The 19,286-nt window shown below is 37.5% G+C and overlaps 1 protein-coding gene across 2 annotated transcripts in view; it reads left to right on the forward strand.

Moving 5' to 3' along the window:
• The window catches only part of LOC106874050 (ER degradation-enhancing alpha-mannosidase-like protein 3), a 465,143-nt gene that overhangs the window by 140,515 nt on the left and 305,342 nt on the right, over positions 1-19,286 (forward strand). For both annotated transcript variants that reach the window (XM_089356169.1, XM_089356161.1), the window contains exons 5-6: positions 15,830-15,942; positions 18,592-18,745. In XM_089356169.1, coding sequence (XP_089212295.1) covers positions 15,830-15,942; positions 18,592-18,745 — 267 coding nt within the window. The remainder of the gene's footprint in view (positions 1-15,829; positions 15,943-18,591; positions 18,746-19,286) is intronic.

Consider the following 19,286-nt stretch of genomic DNA (forward strand, 5'->3'; position numbering starts at 1 on the left):
AGGAGCTCCCAGAAACATCATGTCTTGAATTCCTCTATTATAGCCTAGAGGACTATGATAAATAGGATGGGGCTGAGGACAGAACCTTGGTGGACCCCTACCTCTACCTGGAAATCTTCACTGTACTCATTGTCAACCCTCACCTTACTAACAGCGTCTCTGTACATGGCTCGCACAGCTCTCACTAACAATTCTTCTATGCCTACTTTCCTCACTGACCAACAAATGAGGGATTGGGGGACCCTGTCAAAGGCTTTCTCCATGTCAACGAAAGCCAGGTAGAGGTTTATCCTTGGCTAGGTATTTCTCCTGAAGCTCTCTTACCAGAAATATAGCATCAGTGGTGCTTTTCCCAGGCACGAACCCAAACTGCATCTCATCTAAACTGACCTGCTCCCTAAGTAGTCGGGCTATGACCCTCTTCGTGACTTTCATTACCTGATCTAACAGCTTGATACCTCTGTAATTGTTTGTATCTAAAGCATCACCTTTACCTTTGTAGCAGTTGACTATGGTACTGCTACCCCAGTCATTGGGTATGACTCCTTCGTGTATCACCTGGTTAACAATACTGGTGACTAGGCTATAGCGGACACTGCCAGATATTTTGAGCATCTCTGCAATGATTCCTGATGGGCCGGGGGCCTTCCCTGTCTTCATGCTCTTAATTGCTTTATCTACTATGGTACTGTCAACTCGGATAGCTGGTCCCTCTATTGGGTCGACATTCGGCAGACTCTATTTCTTCCATTCATTCTCTTTATTGAGCAATCTTTCATAGTGGCGTCTCCAAACCTCTTTCTTTGCCGCCTCGTTTAGTGCAAGCATGCCATCATAGATGTGAACATATTTCTCTGCCACGACATCATGATTCTCTCTCACACACTGGCTTGCAACATGAAATACCTCAAGTCTTTGGTCCTCACGACGCAGAACATTGGCAAACTTTTTCTTATCTGCTTCCTCTCTGACTAAATAAACCTGTCACCTATCTTCCTTTCTGGCTGTCTGATACAATTCCCTGCTACCAGCGTTCTTCCATTCATTCCAAGCCTGTTTCTTTTGTCTAATAGCCCTGTCAACAACATTGTTCCACCACCATGTTGTTTTGGGTCGAGAGGGGACTTTGCACCATCCACAGATCTGGTCAGTGGCCCTCAGCATGTTGTCCTGTAGAAATATCCAGTTTTCTTCTGAAGAAACGTCCAGTTGTCTTCTATAGAAACGTCCAGTTGTCTTCTATAGAAACGTCCAAAAAAATTTAGATACAAAGTGAATATGGTACTAAAATTTAGGCACCAGAATTTAGTATGGTATTATCCAAACAATTCCAAGAAATAAAGTGATTAAAAATCAAAATAAGCAACAAAGATATTCAAGGTTACTGCAGTACGATCGTTTCATGCCACTGCATTTATTTAAGCAATGCGAGCATTACATTAAATGTAAAATTCAGAGCAATCTTTAGCTGCACAAAGATAGAGAAAATTTACTGAAAATTCATTTCAGTAGAAGGACATATTACTGTTGTAACTACATTTAAACAATCCAAGTGGGAAGGAAGAATATAAAAAAACCATTTTGATTTAGCCAAAAGCAAACCGGAACCTTGAGTGTGTTTTTTCTGGTACTTAATTTTGTTCAACAGGATGGAAAAGGTTAATGTAGAATTTTCGTTGAAAGACATCCCCTTACATAGTAAGGATACTTATATGTGGCTGTTAATCCACAGAACTAATGATTTTATTAGAAGGATGAGGTGGATTGCCTACCACCATGATAGCAAAATGAAATACCCATCAACTGAAACACAAGATAGGACCTATTTTAAGAAGATTTTTAAGAGTAGAAAAAATCCACCTCCTAACCCACTACTAGAAAACTTTGAAAAAGATCTTTTTGATCTTATAGCTAATGTGAAATATAAGGAGCATCCACTTAGAAAAAATTTTCATGTAAGAAAGCTTAAGGAATTCATCAAGTCAATACAGAACAAACCGGGCATTCTAGTCCCTGCTGACAAAACTGGAAATTTGTACAGACTGGATTATACTACTTATAAAAAACTGATCATGAAGGAACTTAACTCCAAATACAAATTAACCTCTAAAAGAAATCTATCTGAGATTAACTTAAAAATCAAGAAAATTATGCAAGACTACGACCTAATAAATAGGACTGAACCACTGGTTCCAACTGAACCTAGGATTAATTTAAAAGACCATAAGAAGAACTTCCAAGATAACCCATCAGTGAGACTCATTTGCCCATCTAAGTCTGACATTGGCAGACTCAGTAAGCTTATACTTGACAGGATTCTACCTCAAATAGTTCCTAATTTGTCCTTAAAGTTATGGATCAATACCGAAGAGGCACTAAACTGGTTTAAATCTATTGACAACACTAAAAACTTTTCGTTTATTCAGTTTGATATAAATAATTATTACTCTAGCATATCCCCTATTCTCCTAAATAAAGCCCTCATTTTTGCTATGAATTGCTCCCTCATTACTAGGGATAAGATAGACATTATTTTATTAGCTAGAAAAACCATTATAGAATTTGATAACAAGCTCTGGACGAGAGCCGATACCCCAGAAAATTTTGATATACCAATGGGATCGAGTGATTCGGCTGAGGTTACAAACCTAGTGGGGACTTAACTCTTATATTGCTTAAACAAAGAAATCCCTGAACTAAAAGGTGGTCTATATAGAGATGATGCTTTATTCATCATCCCTAGTAATAGCAAATCATTCATTGAGAGAATAAGAAAGAAAATTAGGAAATTTTTTAAAAGTTTTAACTTAGACATTACTTATGAATAGAAACTAGATTATACCACCCATATAGAAAAGAAAATGAAATTACTAGCTATGTAAGTAGATTATCCAATCATCCACCTAATGTATTAAATTCTTTAGTTAAAAGTATTTCTGAAAGAATTACTAAATTATCTTCCAACATTGATATATTTAATTCTAATTCTAGCTACTATAATATGGCCTTGTCTAAAGCTGGATATGCCCCCAAAATTACTTTCCTTAACCCTGGTAGAACATCTCTTCTTGATACAGTAATAATAATAATAATAATGATAATAGTACACATGGTAACAATAACAACAATAATAATGATAATAATAATAATAATAATAATAATCATAGGTGTTATAACAGACCTAATAACTTAAGTAGTAATAGCAATGGACCAAATAAGAAGCAACCCTATTTACCTGAAAATTTAACTAATAAGAAAAGTAATAAAGTGCATTTTAATAGTAAACTATATGCTAACACTAGTAATAAACCTATGTTAGTAGACAGTAATGTTGAATCAAATGATAAAAATAATAAGCATCCCACAACTAAAAGAACTACTAATCATAATAATAATATTGTTCTGGGAAGTAATAGTAATCATAGGACACCCCATACCCACCCACGCAATAAATTTAAGAGAAAAAATAAAAACTCTATCTGGTTAAATATACCCTTCAACTGTGCAATATCCACAAATATTTACAAAAAATTCATGAATATTTACAAAAAAATTTCCCTTCTTCCCACAGATATAGTAAAATCTTCTCTTGACATACAATCAGAATTTCTTACTCTACCCTTCCTAATGTAGGTACAATCATAGCTAGGTTAAACAAAAAGAACATCAAGTCAGCTAGAATAAATGAAGTTATAAATAGTGGTCATATGAATACACATAATAATCTAGCTAATACCAATAATGATGCCACTAATAATTATACAAATAGAAGTGAAAATAACAATGGCGAAAGAAATTATGAAGATAGTAACAATATACTTAGTCCTACCAACCATAATTTCAAACAACAAATAGAATGCATCAGTAATGATGTTGCGGTTTTAACTGAAGTTGATGATAGGCCCAACTCCAATAGAAATAATAGTGATCAAGGACCTAGTACATATAATATCAATATGCCTAATGTGGAAAGAATAAGTCCAACTGATAGCACATCAAGATATGAATTAAATAATGATGGTAATAATCAATATATACCTAATAATAGAATTGAAGAATTGATAAATGATATTAGTGTAAATAATTGTAGTAATAATAATAATAAAGATATTAGAAATAATATAGGTGGGGTTGATAACCCCATCATGTGCAACTGTAGAAAAAAGTCCCATTGTCCTTTATTTGGATTTTGTTGCACCCGTAACGTAGTGTACAGATGCATCATTAGTACTATAACCGAGAATTATATTTATATAGGATGTAGTATTAACCTGAAACAGAGAATATATAACCATAAGTCTTCGTTTAGACTTAGACATAAGGCAAATAGTATGACATTGGCAAGTAAAATTTGGGAGTTAAAAAATAATGGTATTAATTTTAGCCTTAAATGGGAAATTATAATGAAAGCTCAACCTTATAGAAATAATAGATATGGATGCGAATTGTGTTCTATGGAAATATATGAAATTTTTAAACTTAGAAACAATCCTAATCTAATCAATAATAGATTAGACCTTAGGGTATCATGTGTACACTGCTCTACTTGCACTTTTAATTTTTTTTTTAAATAGGCCTTTATTAAGTAACTAAAGTTATCAAATTATAGTACTTTACTTCTATTATGGTCATCTAGGACTATCAATTAGCACATATTTATATTGGTAATTGAACCTTTATAGCATATATTCCTGATCTCTCACCTTAACATCTAATCTACTTAAATCAATCATCAGGTTCCTGTATTGATTATCCTTGTTATTTCCTAACATCCTTTCTTTTTTCAGTCCCTTAAACCTTAGTAAACACATTATTATAAACTAATATAAATCCGATAATAATTTTTATTTTTTATTCACATTATATAAATAAAGCTTACCTATGTGTCTCCTATATAGTATCATTATCTTATCTTCAGCTAAAATTTTTTTAAGATAATTCAAAATAGTTTTCATGAACCCAATATACTTAATATCCTTAATTTTTACACCCTATCCAGAGCCCCTGAATTCAATACTGATATTATTTCATGATTTTTGTGGAAAATAACTACATCTCATTTTATTTATTTTATTAACATACCTCTTATTGTGAAAATATTGGTTAAAGTATTATTGTTGTCTGTACCACTATACTGTTACTCTATTCAGACTAAAAGAAAAAACCCTATTTGACCCATATACCTAGAGTTGTAATTCCTCAACACTTTGATAGTAGTAAAATGACCTGGTACTACTGTGACCAGTGAAACCTTTATATTCTAATACATTTTATAGCCTTGTCCATGCATACTGCTTACACCTTCCCTCTCTTTAGAAGTAATTGTCCCTTATGCTATCACCACTAGATAAGAAACAATAAAATCTGAGACAGTTAAAACTGTTTTCTAGAATCAATTACTAGCCTGATAGACTCCTCACATTTGGATTTTTATGTATTCTCTCTCCCACTTGGATTTGAAATGTTGCCACATTTATAATATATCTTTTCTACAGTAATTTTCTGCATTTTCGTGCAGCTGAAGATTGCTCTTCATATTGCATTTAATGTAATGCTCGCATTACTTAAATAAATTGGAGTACCATGAAACGTGCGTACTGCAATCACCTTTGAAATCCGTGTTGCTTATTTTTTTGATTTTGATCACCTATCCTTTTGGGATACGATATTCGGGTGCCTACGCATAAGTACCATATTCAACCTTGAATCTATAACTAAACCGTATATGTATATATATATATAGATAGATAGAGAGAGAGAGATTGTTTTAGGGAAAAGAACCAAGGTTCATGAACTCATTGATGAGAATCCACCCACTGTCACATAGAAAAATTAATAAGTAAAAGCACAATAAATAAGTATAATATGATACAAAGTAAATATCATAAGATAATGATAATAAAATGACTACACGTGTTTCAAAACCAAATTTTCAAATAGAAAAAATATTTAAATCGATTAAAACTATCGAAAATGAATTCTATTAAAAAATATAGCTAATCTTCAGGTCATTTAATTTAATATTAATTTTTAATAAATTGAATTTCACTGAGTTTTTTCCTGTAAATTTGGACTTTTATCCGTAATATTATTATTATTATATATATATATATATATATATATATATATATATATATATATATATATACACACACACACATTATATATGTATATTATATATACATATATTATATATGTATGTTCTATATATATATACATTATATATGTATATTATATATATATATTATATTATTTACATATATATATATATATATTTATACAAATAATTACAGAGGCATTAAGCTGTTAGATCAGGTTATGAAAGTTACGGAGAGGGTCATAGCCCAACTAATTAGGGAGCGAATCAATTTAGATGAGATGCAGTTTGGGTTCATGCCAGGTAAAAGCACTACTGATGCCATATTTCTAGTAAGACAGCTGCAGGAGAAATACCTAGCCAAGGATAAACCTCTGTACCTGGCTTTCGTCGACTTGGAGAAAGCCTTTGACAGGGTCCCCCGATCCCTTATCTGGTGGTCAATGAGGAAATTTGGGATAGAAGAGATGGTTAGTGAGAGCTGTGCGAGCCATGTACAGAGATGCTGTCAGTAAGGTGAGGGTTGGAAATGAGTACAGTAATGAATTCCAGGTAGAGGTAGGGGTCCACCAAGGTTCCGTCCTCAGCCCCCCTCCTATTTATCATAGTCCTCCAGGCAATCACAGAGGAATTCAAGACAGGTTGCCCCTGGGAGCTCCTTTATGCTGATGACCTTGCACTAACTGCAGAGTCACTATCAGTACTAGAGGAGAAGTTTCAGGTGTGGAAGCAAGGACTAGAATCGAAGGGCCTTAGAGTCAACCTAGCTAAAACTAAAATCTTAATAAGTAGGAAGGTAGATAAAACACAAACCCCTTCAGGTAGATGGCCCTGATCAGTATGTAGAAAAGGAGTAGGTAGATGTACCCAGTGCAAGCTATGGACACATAAGAGGTGCAGCAATATCAAAGGAAGGTTAACTAGGAAGTTAGTTTTTGTATGTGGCAGATGTTCAGGTGCAATAAACACTGTAAACAAACCGGAAACAACTTCTGTCTCATTCCAGGGAGAAAAACTAGAGGTAGTTGATAGCTTCCGCTATCTGGGTGACCAAGTTAGTAGTGGGAGTGGGTGCACTGAAAGTGTAGCTGCTAGAATAAGAATAGCCTGGGCAAAGTTCAGACAGCTCTTACCTCTGCTGGCGACAGAGGGACTCTCACTCAGAGTAAAAGGCAGACTGTATTACGCATGTGTACAAACGCATGTGTACGAACAGCCATGCTATATGGCAGTGAAACATGGGCTGTGACTGCTGAGGACATGCGTAAGCTCGCAAGGAATGAAGCCAGTATGCTCCGCTGGATGTGTAATGTCAGTGTGCATACCCGACAGAGTTTAAGTATCTTGAGAGAAAAGCTGAACATAAGAAGCACCAGTTGTGGTGTGCAAGAAAGACGATTGCGCTGGTATGGACATGTAGTGAGAATGGACGAAGATAGCTGCGTGAAAAAGTGCCACACCCTAACAGTTGAGGGAACCCGTGGAAGAGGTAGGCCCAGGAAGACCTGGGCTGAGGTGGTGAGGCAAGACCTACGAACATTGGGCCTCACCAAGGCGATGACTTCTGACTGAGACCTTTGGAAATGTGCTGTGCGTGAGAAGACCCGGCAAGCCAAGTGAGACCTAAATCCAAGGCCTATGCCAGGGGTGTAGCCAGCCCACTTATGCGTACCTTTCCTACATTGGACACTAAACTTCGCTTGCAACGACTTGTTGTTGCAAGTGAAATCGAACTAAACTCTACGACTGGCACCCATGCCAACGTCGTCTCCTTCATTGGACACAAAACTCAGCTTGCGAAGACTTATTGGGGCAAGCGAAAGCGAAATTGGGATAGCACCTGTGCCCAGCGTCGCCTTTCTGGCACTTGTGCCCGTGACATGTGTAAGGATTTTCGAGCGAGATCGTTGCCAGTTCCCCTGAATTGGCTCCTGTGCAGGTGGTACATAAAATACACCATTTTGAGTGTGGCTGTTGCCAGTACCACCTGACTGGCCTTCGTAGGATTATCGAGCAAGATCGTTGCGAGTGCCCCTGGCCTGGCTCTTGTGCAGGTGGCACGTAAAATACACCATTTTGAGCGTGGCCGTTGCCAGTACCGCCTGACTGGCCTTCGTGCAGGTGACACGTAAAAGCACCCACTACACTCTCTGAGTGGTTGGCATTAGGAAGGGCATCCAGCTGTAGAAACTCTGCCAAATCAGATTGGAGCCTGGTGTTGCCATCTGGTTTCACCAGTCCTCAGTCAAATCGTCCAACCCATGTTAGCATGGAAAGCGGACATTAAACGCTGATGATGATGATATATTATATCTATAATAAGAAATGCCAAAAGGAATTTCTGTGTGTTAGTATTTCACACTTTGATCCCCTCTCTCACTATTCAATGACCATTTTACTATCTTCCTGCTGAGGTGAGAGTAATATTAAGCATAGTAATGGTAAGGGCAGTAGTAGATTGCTGGTTGTAATGGTGAATAGGATGATAGTAATAGTATGAGCTGTTGTGAAAGAGACGATGGTGATTATGGTGGTGGTAGCCGAGGTGGTCTAGGATGATGGTGATAGTAAGCGATGTGAAAGACAGTGGGTGATGGTGGTGGAGGATAAGTCAGTGATGTCATATCTATTGATGTTGGTAGCGTGAGAGGTCTGAATGGTGTGTGCATGGTAGTTGTGGTGGCGATGGTGGTGATACTGGTGATGGTGATGTTTGAAAACAATCAACAGAATGAAAGAGAGGAAAAAACCGGTTAGACAGAAAAAATATTGTACTGACCCCCAAATTGGAAGACAAAAAATGTTATTTATCATGCAGGTTCGCAGTAAGCTCCAAGTAATATACCTTCGTGTGGTAAGAGCTACCAATGAGAATTAGGATGCTCTACATGAAAATTCAAAATCACCAGTGATATGGCTATGTCTGTAAAGCGAGCTTTATATATATATATATATATATATATATATATATATACTAGCAGAGCAACCCGGCGTTGCCCGCGAATGAAATTGTTCTTTATATAGTGGAAGGAAAAAAGCAAAATATGCTGTATAGAAATCTGAGGACATTCTGTAGATGGACTCTCAGATGAATGATGACTGGGCACCTCTCATGAATTGGAAAATTGAAGATGCACCAAAAAGCCTCATTGGTACTTGGAAACTTTTAGGAAAATTAAAATGGGGATTAAATGAAAAAAATGATTTGCGTGAATATCCTCACAAGAATAATTGAAATAAATTGCGATTGTGGAACCCCTCACGCTCGCACGAAAGTACACACACAGAGTATCACACATCAGATGAAATGGAAGTGTGTGTGTGTGACAGAGAGAGAGGTTTGTTGTCATGTATACGTACATGCATAAATATGTATACATCTTTGTGTGTGTGTGTGTGTGTGTGTGCATGTGTATGAGAGAAAGAGAGAGTAAATCTATACTATATATAAAACAGATGTGTGTGTAATCGCTTTTCACGTGAAATCGACTTCACCAAATGCTTCCATACTTGTGATGCGTGAATAATTTGACCTCGGATAAATGTTAGGCTCTTCATTTGATTTTTTTAATTAAAAATAAATAATATTGCTTTATATTTAAGATTCACTTCTTTAAAAAGGTTTCTCAATGTCAACTTCCGGTATTGACGTAACAACGGCAAAAAGCTTCACTCTCTATTTTGTGTGTGAGTGTGTATGAGAGAGAGAGAGAGAGAGAGTAAATACTACATACACACTGCTCTCTCACTCTGTCTCACACACATACACACGCACACACACCCCCTTTGACTCACTCACACTCTGTCTCTTACAAACACGCACATACATAAATGTATACAAACATATTTACAAAGACACACATGTGTATGCGTGCGTGGGGGGTTCCACAATCGCCATTTATTTCAATTACTCTTGTGAGGATATTCACGTAAATCATTTTTTTCATTTAATCCCCATTTTAATTTTCCTAAAAGTTTCCAAGTACCAATGAGGCATTTTGGCACATCTTCAATTTTCCCCATTCATGAGAGGCGCCCAGCCATCATTCATCTGAGAGTCCATCTACAGAATGTCCTCTCAAATTTCTATAGAGCATATTTTGCCTTTTTTTCTTCAAGTATATAAGCAACAATTTCATTCCCGAGCAACGCCGGGTGCCTCTGCTAGTACTACATACACACCGCTCTCTCACTCTGTCTCACACACACACGTGCAGATATACACACAGAAAAGATGTATGCATATGTATTTATGTATGTACGTAGACATCACAACACACCCCTTCACTCACACACATACAGAAACACACATGTGAGTGTGTGATTCACTACGAATACATAGAGCTGAACACGGCGTGCCAAAAAAAAAAAATAATAGAAAATTTATTTACGGAAATTAACGAAGTGTGCGAGTTTGGAACGAAATCAAACCTGGAGTGTGTGAATGAGAGAGAGAGAGAGAGAGAGAGAGAGAGAGAGAGAGAACATTGCAAAGAATGAATGAGATGAACATGGAACGCCCAAAAATCGTATAAACAAAAGCACGTTAAAAACTATCTTGTACGGAATATTTAAATTTATGAACTTCGTGAATATGTGTTTCAGTAATTGATCGTAGTTGTTTACAGAAAGCGAACATTAAAAGTAGAGAGTGAGAGACGTCGCCGTTTTTTCACGTCCGTACCGGAAGTTGACATTGAGAAACCTTTTTAAAGAAGTGAATCTTAAATATAAAGCAATATTATTTATTTTTAATTAGAGATAAAAAAAATCAAATGAAGAGCCTAAGATTTATCCAAGGTCAAATTATTCATGTATTACAAGTATGGAAGTAAATGGTGAAGCCGTTTTCATGTGATAAGTGATTACACACACATCTCTGTTTTATATATAGTATAGATATATATATATACATATATACATATATATATATATATATATATCTGCCATGGCTGTGATTTTGCTCGTCTTGATGGGTCTTCTCAAGAATGACATAATGTCAAAGGTCTTGGTCATTGCCTCCGTGTGGCCCAGCACTCGAAAGAAACTCAGCTACTTTTCCTCTGCGAGGCTCAACACTTGAAAGGTGTTCTTTACATGCCACCTGCACAGGTGCACTTGGTTTGATGGGTCCTCTCAAGCACAGCACAACGCCAAAGGTCTCAGTCATTAGTCATTGCCTCTGTGAGGCTCAAAGTTCAAAGGTTATGCTTCACCACCTCGTTCCATGTCTTCCTGGGTCTACCTCTACCATAGGTTCCCTCCACTTCTTTACCCAGATGTCCTCATCCATACGCATCACATGACCATACCAGCACAGTTGTCTCTCTTGCACATCACATCTGATTCCTCTTATGTCTAACTTTTACTCTCAAGATGCTTAGACTCTGTTGAGCATGCTCAGTGACATTGCACATTTCTTTCAAGCCTTCGCATGTCCTTGGTTGTCATAGCCCATGTTTCAGTGCCATGCAGCATAGCTGTTTGCTCACCGGCTTCAAACAATCTGCGTTTGACTCTCAGAAAGAGATCCTTTGATGCCAGCAGAGGTAGGAGCTCTCTGAACTTTGCCCATCCGAATCTCATTCTCACAGGTACACTCTTGGAGCATCTACTGCCACTACTAACTTGGTCACCTAGATAACAGAAGCTATCTACTACCTCTAGCTTGCCCCCCTGGCAGTTGATGGAATCTATTTTCTGCCCATTTTCAGCGTTTATTGTACTTGTCAATCTTCTGCATACAAAAGCTAGTTTTCCTGTAAACCTTCCTCTGATATTGCTGCACTTTTTATGTGTCCAAAGCTTGCACTGGATGCATCATTTGGAGTTTCTACCTACACCTTTTCTACAGATTGAGCAGGGCCATCTACCTGAAGGGATTTGTGACTTGTCTGCCTTCGTACTTACTAAGACTTTTGTTTTTGCTAGGTTAACTCTAAGGCCTTTTGATTCTAGACCTTGCTTCCACACTTGGAACATCTCTATTTCAGGTAGTGATTCAGCTATAAGAGCAAGGTCATCAGCATAGAGATTCTCCCAGGGGCAGCCTGTCTTGAATTCCTCTGTTATTGCCTGGAGGACTATGATGAACAAGAGGGGGCTGAGCACCAATTCTTGGTGAACCTCTACTTGAACCCTGAATTCTTCACTGTACGTATTGCCAATCCTCACCTTACTAGTAGCATCCCTGTACATAGCTTCTATAGCTCTCACCAAGCACTCATCTATCCCTAGTTTCCACACTAACCAACAGAAAAAGGATTCGGGGATCCAGGCAAAAGCTTTCTCCAAGTCAATAAAGGCCAAGTACAGAGGTTTATCTTTGGCTATGTATTTTTCCTGCAGCTGCCTCACCAGAAATATAGCATCAGTGGTGCTTCTCCCTAGCACAAAACCAAACTACATCTCATCTAAGATAATTCTCTAAGATGTCTATAAATTTGCCTTTAGGTTGTTAAATTGCTAATAACCCACCCATATTATTTATAGTTTTCGCTTTTATCATTTTTGAAAGCAGCACATGAGTTCCATAGTTTTCTTATAAGCTGAGAAGATGAGTTGTGTTTAACCCTGGGTGCAGTAAGAACGACCAATGAGAATTAAGATCCTCTGCATCAAAATTCAAAATCACTGGTAATATGGCTGTCTGCAAAGGGAGCTAATCTCTCTTGTCAGTCATTACGATAGTGCTCTTGTGACTAGTGAGTTGGTTTGACTAATATTTCTCGCAATGCTGGTACCACTGAGCACCATCTATCACTTAAGTGCCAACTATAAATTTGCGTTTAGGCTGTTAAATTGCTAATAAGCCACCCATAATATTTATATATATATATATATATCTCCGCTCCTTTGCGCCACATGGGCTCAACTCCCCTCCCCTCTTCATCTAACCCCCTCCTCCTGTCTCTCTCCCCCACCCTCCCTCCTACCACCCATCTCTCCCCCTCCCCCCCTCCCCTCCTGCTCCAACTCCTACTTCTTTGTAGGTCTCTTCACCTCTCTTCACTCCTACTTCTCTTCACTCCAACTTCTCTTCCTACTTCTCTTCACTCCCACTTCTCTTCACCCCTACTCTTTCTCTCCTCTCTCTTACTCTCTCTCACTCTCTTCTCTCTCACTCTCCTCTCTCTCACTCTCTTCTCTCTCACTCTCCTCTCTCTCACTCTCTTCTCTCTCACTCTCCTCTCTCTCACTCTCTTCTCTCTCACTCTCCTCTCTCTCACTCTCTTCTCTCTCACTCTCTTCTCTCTCACTCTCTTCTCTCTCACTCTCTTCTCTCTCACTCTCTTTCTCTTCCTCTCTTTCTCCCCCCATACCCACCTTCCCCCTCTCTCCCGCATACCCACCTTCCCCCTCTCTCAATCCACCTTCCCTCTCTTATACCCACCCTCTCTCCTCTCTTCCTCTCTCCTCCCATACCCATCTTCCCCCTCTCTTACATCACATCCACCTTCCCCTTCCCCCTTCATCGTCAACACCCCCTCATCAGCTCATCCCACCACACCCCAACACACTCCTACTCTACCTTCCCACTCCACCCCATCCAATTCCTTACACCCACCACCCACCCCTACCCACATGCCCCACCCTACCCACAGACCCCTACCTCTACCCCACCCTCAGCCTAACCCACACCACACCACACCAATACCCTTGCATCACACCACGCACACACTACAACTGACCAACTGCTTTCTCCCTTCCCCATTTTCACACTACCTATGTCAAGATCACCAGCATTCTATCTCCCACACACAGCCCCTCGTTCTTCGATCACCGTTTGTTATCTCCCCCTTTTCTTAGCTCTCCTGAAAAAAGAATTTCTAACTTCCGGTCAGCCAGTGTTATAATCAGCCATTATTATGATTGACCGTTAACTGAACACTATTCAATTTTTTTTCTCCGTGTTTTTCTCCTTGTCTCCGTATTCTTTCTGTTGAAGAGCGTAGCTTGAAACGTCAAAGACTTTCCGTATTCCCGAGCGTCATACTAATACATCCTTTTGTTATTTACACCACCTGTCCTCGTCTGTTGTTGTATTTTCGTATATTCTCCCATATATATATATAAATTTAAGGAATGGAGAAAACGCATGTTATAATTGCATACTTTATTCCTACATACGTTTCAAAGGATTACAAGCTGTGTGATCCATAGGGATCTTTGATATTAAAATTGTAACCTTCTCATCAGGGAAAGCATGGGAATCATCTTAAACGTAAGACATTATGACCGATTATGAAAACAATAGATGGATAAGGTTATGACTTGATTCATATGTGTGTATCTATATGCATGTATGTGTGTTTGTGTATATGTATTTATGTATGCATGTACGTTCTCACACATTTATATGTATGTGTTGTCCAACCCACTATCCGGCAGCGTCCAATTCTCTAACGGTTTTTTTAAAAATGAATCAAGTCATAACCTTATCCATCTATTGTTTTCATAATCGGTCATAATGTCTTACGTTTAAGATGATTCCCATGCTTTCCCTGATGAGAAGGTTACAATTTTAATATCAAAGATCCCTATGGATCACACAGGTTGTAATCCTTTGAAACATATGTAGGAATAAAGTATGCAATTATAACATGCGTTTTCTCCATTCCTTAAATTTTTAAATATACTCAAATACCCAAAATTTCAAGGAGTTCCTGCCTTAAAAACAGGAACTAAACCACAGTTATTTTGTGTTCTTTGCTACATTGGTTTCTATTAACCCATTTATTCTATCCGAAGAATTTTTATTCATTAAGATAGAAGAAATACACATAATTATATATATATATATATATATATATATATATATATATATATATATATATATATACATACATACACACACACACACACACACACACACACACACACACACACACACACACACACACACACACACACACACACACACACACACACACTCACACACACACACACACACAATTTAATTCAGCCTTAGTCGAAAGACAACTGTTGTTAATGTCCTGTTGTTGCATTTTTAATTGTGTTCCATTTCTCCGTTTTTTTGTCCTTGTTTACGTATACATTCACTTGCTTTCTTCCAAAGAATCTAGTGCTCTTAGCTTAGATTTTCTTGGGGCCAGCCAGATTAGAGTAGTCTTGAGAGAAACCAGCTGAAACTACAAAGACAATCTGGTACTCGACTGAAGATTGAAATGAATGACCCGTGTGTTTTTTCCTGTCCTTTTTTTGTATCATCTAACTGTCCGAGTGTTTTGTTGTCACCTGTTATATTCTTGTTCCATTCTTTTGTTTTCTTATATATATATATATATATATATATATATATATATATATATATATATACACATGTGATGGGTTTCTTTCAGTTTCCGTCTGCCAAAATCCACTCACATGGCTTTGGTTGCCCTAAGTCTATAGTACAAGACACTTGCCCAACATGACACGCAGTGGGACTAAACTTGGAACCATGTGGTTGGAAAGCAGCTTCTTACCACTTAGTTTTGAATAAATATTTAGAAACACTACCCACAGCAAAATATGCACCTATCTGTCTTTCTACTTTTCTTTCTCTCTGTCATTCCTTTCCTATTGCTAGCACTCATTCTCACTGTTCACTACTGTTGTATGTGTGTCACTGTCTGTGTATACATCTTTGGTCTTTCACATGTATGTTATGTGAAAAATATTCAAACTTCTTTGACCTTTTTTTATACTTTTTGCTTATATTTCTTTTAGATACTTGGTCAGTTAGAAGAATTTGAAAATGCTGTTCAGCTGGTGATCAAAAACACAAAGTTTGATAATGATGTTGTTGTATCTGTTTTTGAAACTAACATTCGAGTTTTGGGGTATGTTATATATTGATTTGCTTGTTTCGTAAATGGCATAAATTTTATATTAAGACCTGCATTAACAGTTTCAGGGAGACAATTCATTCTGTAAAAGCAGCAAGGACAGTTCATCCCCCCAAAAGGGAGACAATCACACTCAATTATCGAGAAGTTAGGAGTTTAAGGCTGAGGAACATTAGGTGTAGTGAGACACTTGTTGATCATTAATATAGTTTTTTTTGTGGCGGGGGGGGGGGGGGGGTGTTCTGTGCCTGAAAGTTTTATTTGCGATTTAACATTGATAGAACAGCAACAGTTGGTGAATATAAAACAGCTTTAAAATTTCTTGTCTCACAGCCACTAAAACAGCAATTAGAGATATTCATGAAAAAAGGAAAGTTATACAGGATGAGCTCTCCTGTTTCCTTTATACTAGAAGGAAAAGCGAGACAAGCTGTTTAGAAATGAATATTTAAATGATGATAAGGAAAGTATAATGATTTCCTTCTTCTTTTCAAATACTGACTTGGACAAAACGAGGAAAAATGAACTTTAAAGTTGAACTGAGAATCAAGTTTACATACAAGTACCTGACCAAACTCAACTCAAAATATCTACAAGTGAATTTATAAAATGCTGAATGATAAACAAATTTTTAAAGCTAGACTTGTGGCAAGAGGCTTTCAGAATAAAGATACTAGTAGTTTTAGAAATACTCCAAGGAGGGTATATATTATAACATTTGGAATTATAGCATCTCATAGTTAGGTATGCAAATCGATGGATATTAAGACTGACTGCATTTTTACAGAACAAACGAATAAACAAGTTCAATTAGATCCTCCCCAAGAAATGGAAACTTTTAAAATGTGTATATGCTTGACTAGTGCCTCAAGATCCTAGTATCAAATGATTAGAGAAGAATACATGAAGTCTGGAACAGTAACCTCAAAATACTATCTGATAATATTTACATAGTATTGTGGAAACAAACTTCCTGATATCATTACTGCTGTTGATGGTTTTTGCCTTGGTGGTGCAGAGATCTTTCAGATACAAGTTCATAAATAGGCTTCATAAATTATTTAAAGTCAAGTGTGAAGAACTAACAGAGTTCCAGTAATTGGATTAGATATTAAAAAGGAAAAAGAGAATATTAAATTTGACATGATGAATATGTAAAGAAATTGAAAGACATTCCAGTGGAAAAATAACAGAAACTTGGAGATAAAATAACAGATTACAGAAATCCGGCAACTGATAGATCAACCAAATTGGTTAAGTATACAAACTAGGCAGCATTTGTGTTATGATGTTTGTAAGTTAAGTTCTATTCTTAAACAGCGAAACAGACTTTATTAAGCTAGTTAGCAAAACAATAAGGAAAGCAAAAAGTAAAAATCTCAGATAGTTACTCTGGAATTAGAAAATCTTAACCATCTGCAAATAGACACAAATACAAGCACACACATCCATATGTGTGCGCACACATGCATGCACATGCATGCACACAGACACACTCACACAGTGAACCTTTTTCAGTTTCCCCTCTACAAAGTCTGCTCAAGGCTTTGGTTAACCTGGGGCTGTATTAAGCTCAAGGTGCCATGCAGTGGAACTGAACCTGAAACAATGTGGTTGGGAAGCAAGCTTCTTACCACACAACCATGCCTCTGAAAATATAACAACTTGCATAACACTCTCTACCTGCTTCTATAATACTGTATATTCAACAGCACATTTTAGACAAAAGACATAAAGATGGCCAGTCTGAGAGAAATAAGAAGCAGAAAGAAATTGCAAAGGTGTTATGTATTCCAGCAGATGTATAAAAAGGGTCTGGTATTTTGGATTCCAGCAAATATACAGAAAAGTCTGGATAAAAAGGGTACCACCTTCAAAGATTCTTGTGTTTTAGCAGCGCTTAAGGAATCAACTGAAGGGTGACAGTTCTTCTTTATAGGGAAACCATCAGCTTCTATCACTGAAAGAAGGGAGAGGGAGTTGGAGGCACAGGAATACAAAGTCTAAGTGGATGTGTTTGTGCTGATGAATTCATTGTTAATATAAAGTTTTGTTTCCTATATATCAAAGTTTTGTTTCCTATATATCAAAGTTTTGTTGTTTGTTATTCAATAATTTCCTCATCATCATCTGTCCATCTCCCATGCTGGCATGGGTTGGATGATTTGACAAGAGCTGGTAAGCTAAAGGACTGCACAATGCTCTCTCTGTTTTGGCATCATTTTTATAGCTGGATGCACTTCCTATCACCAGTCACTTTGTGAACTAACCACTTTATATTGAATGTACATTTATTTTAAATTGGGAGGTACAAATCCTCAGTTTTGATAAAAGGGGTTATTGTGAAATAATTTCAGTGTGATGATCAACTGATTTCACAATTCTGATTTAACAATTTGGGATACACAAATTCACAGTTTTAATAAAAGGGGTTATTGTTAAATCAGTTGATTGTGATGATCAACTGATTTAACAATCTAAAATGTCATGAGTTAAATATCATTTGGTATTGTGAATTGCCAATTTCTTCATTTATATAAATACAAAAACATGTTTAATCTATGAATAATTCCAAAATAGAATGATATATTACACCTGTAGTATCATGCACTGTTTTACAGCAAATATAAAATTTCTTTTCAGTGGGCTGTTAGGAGGTCATGTAGTTGCAAATTTGTTGAAGAAAACACGAAAAGGTATGCTTTGGTATAACAACGAATTGCTTGCAATGGCACATGATGTAGGCATACGTTTACTTCCTGCCTTCAATACTACAACTGGGATTCCTTATCCAAAAGTAAGTATATTCTTATACATTTTACTAATGTTTTGTATTTTGTAGTTCATGTGTATGTACATCATCATCATCATCGTTTAACATCCACTTTCCATGCTAGCATGGGTTGGACGATTTGACTGAGGACTGGCGAAACCAGATGGCTACACCAGGCTCCAATCTGATTTGGCAGAGTTTCTACAGCTGTATGCCCTTCCTAACGCTTTTACGTGCCACCGGCACGAAGGCCAGTCAGGCGGTACTGGCAACGGCCACGCTCAAAATGGTGTATTTTATGTGCCACCCACACAAGAGCCAGTCTAGGGGCACTGGAAATGATCTCGCTCAAAAATTCTTACACTTGTCACGGGCACAAGTGCCCCAATAAGTCTTCGCAAGCTGAGTTTCGTGTCCAATGAAGGCGACGACGTTGGCATGGGTGCCAGTCGTCGAATTTAGTTCGATTTCGATTTCACTTGCCTCAACAAGTCTTCGCACGCAGAGTTTAGTGTCCAATGAAGGAAAGGTACGCATAAGTGGGCTGGCTACAACGCTGGCAGAG

This window comes from Octopus bimaculoides, chromosome 1 (genome assembly GCF_046866305.1).
Source record: "Octopus bimaculoides isolate indiv1 chromosome 1, ASM4686630v1, whole genome shotgun sequence".
Classification (NCBI taxonomy): Eukaryota; Metazoa; Mollusca; class Cephalopoda; order Octopoda; family Octopodidae; genus Octopus; species Octopus bimaculoides.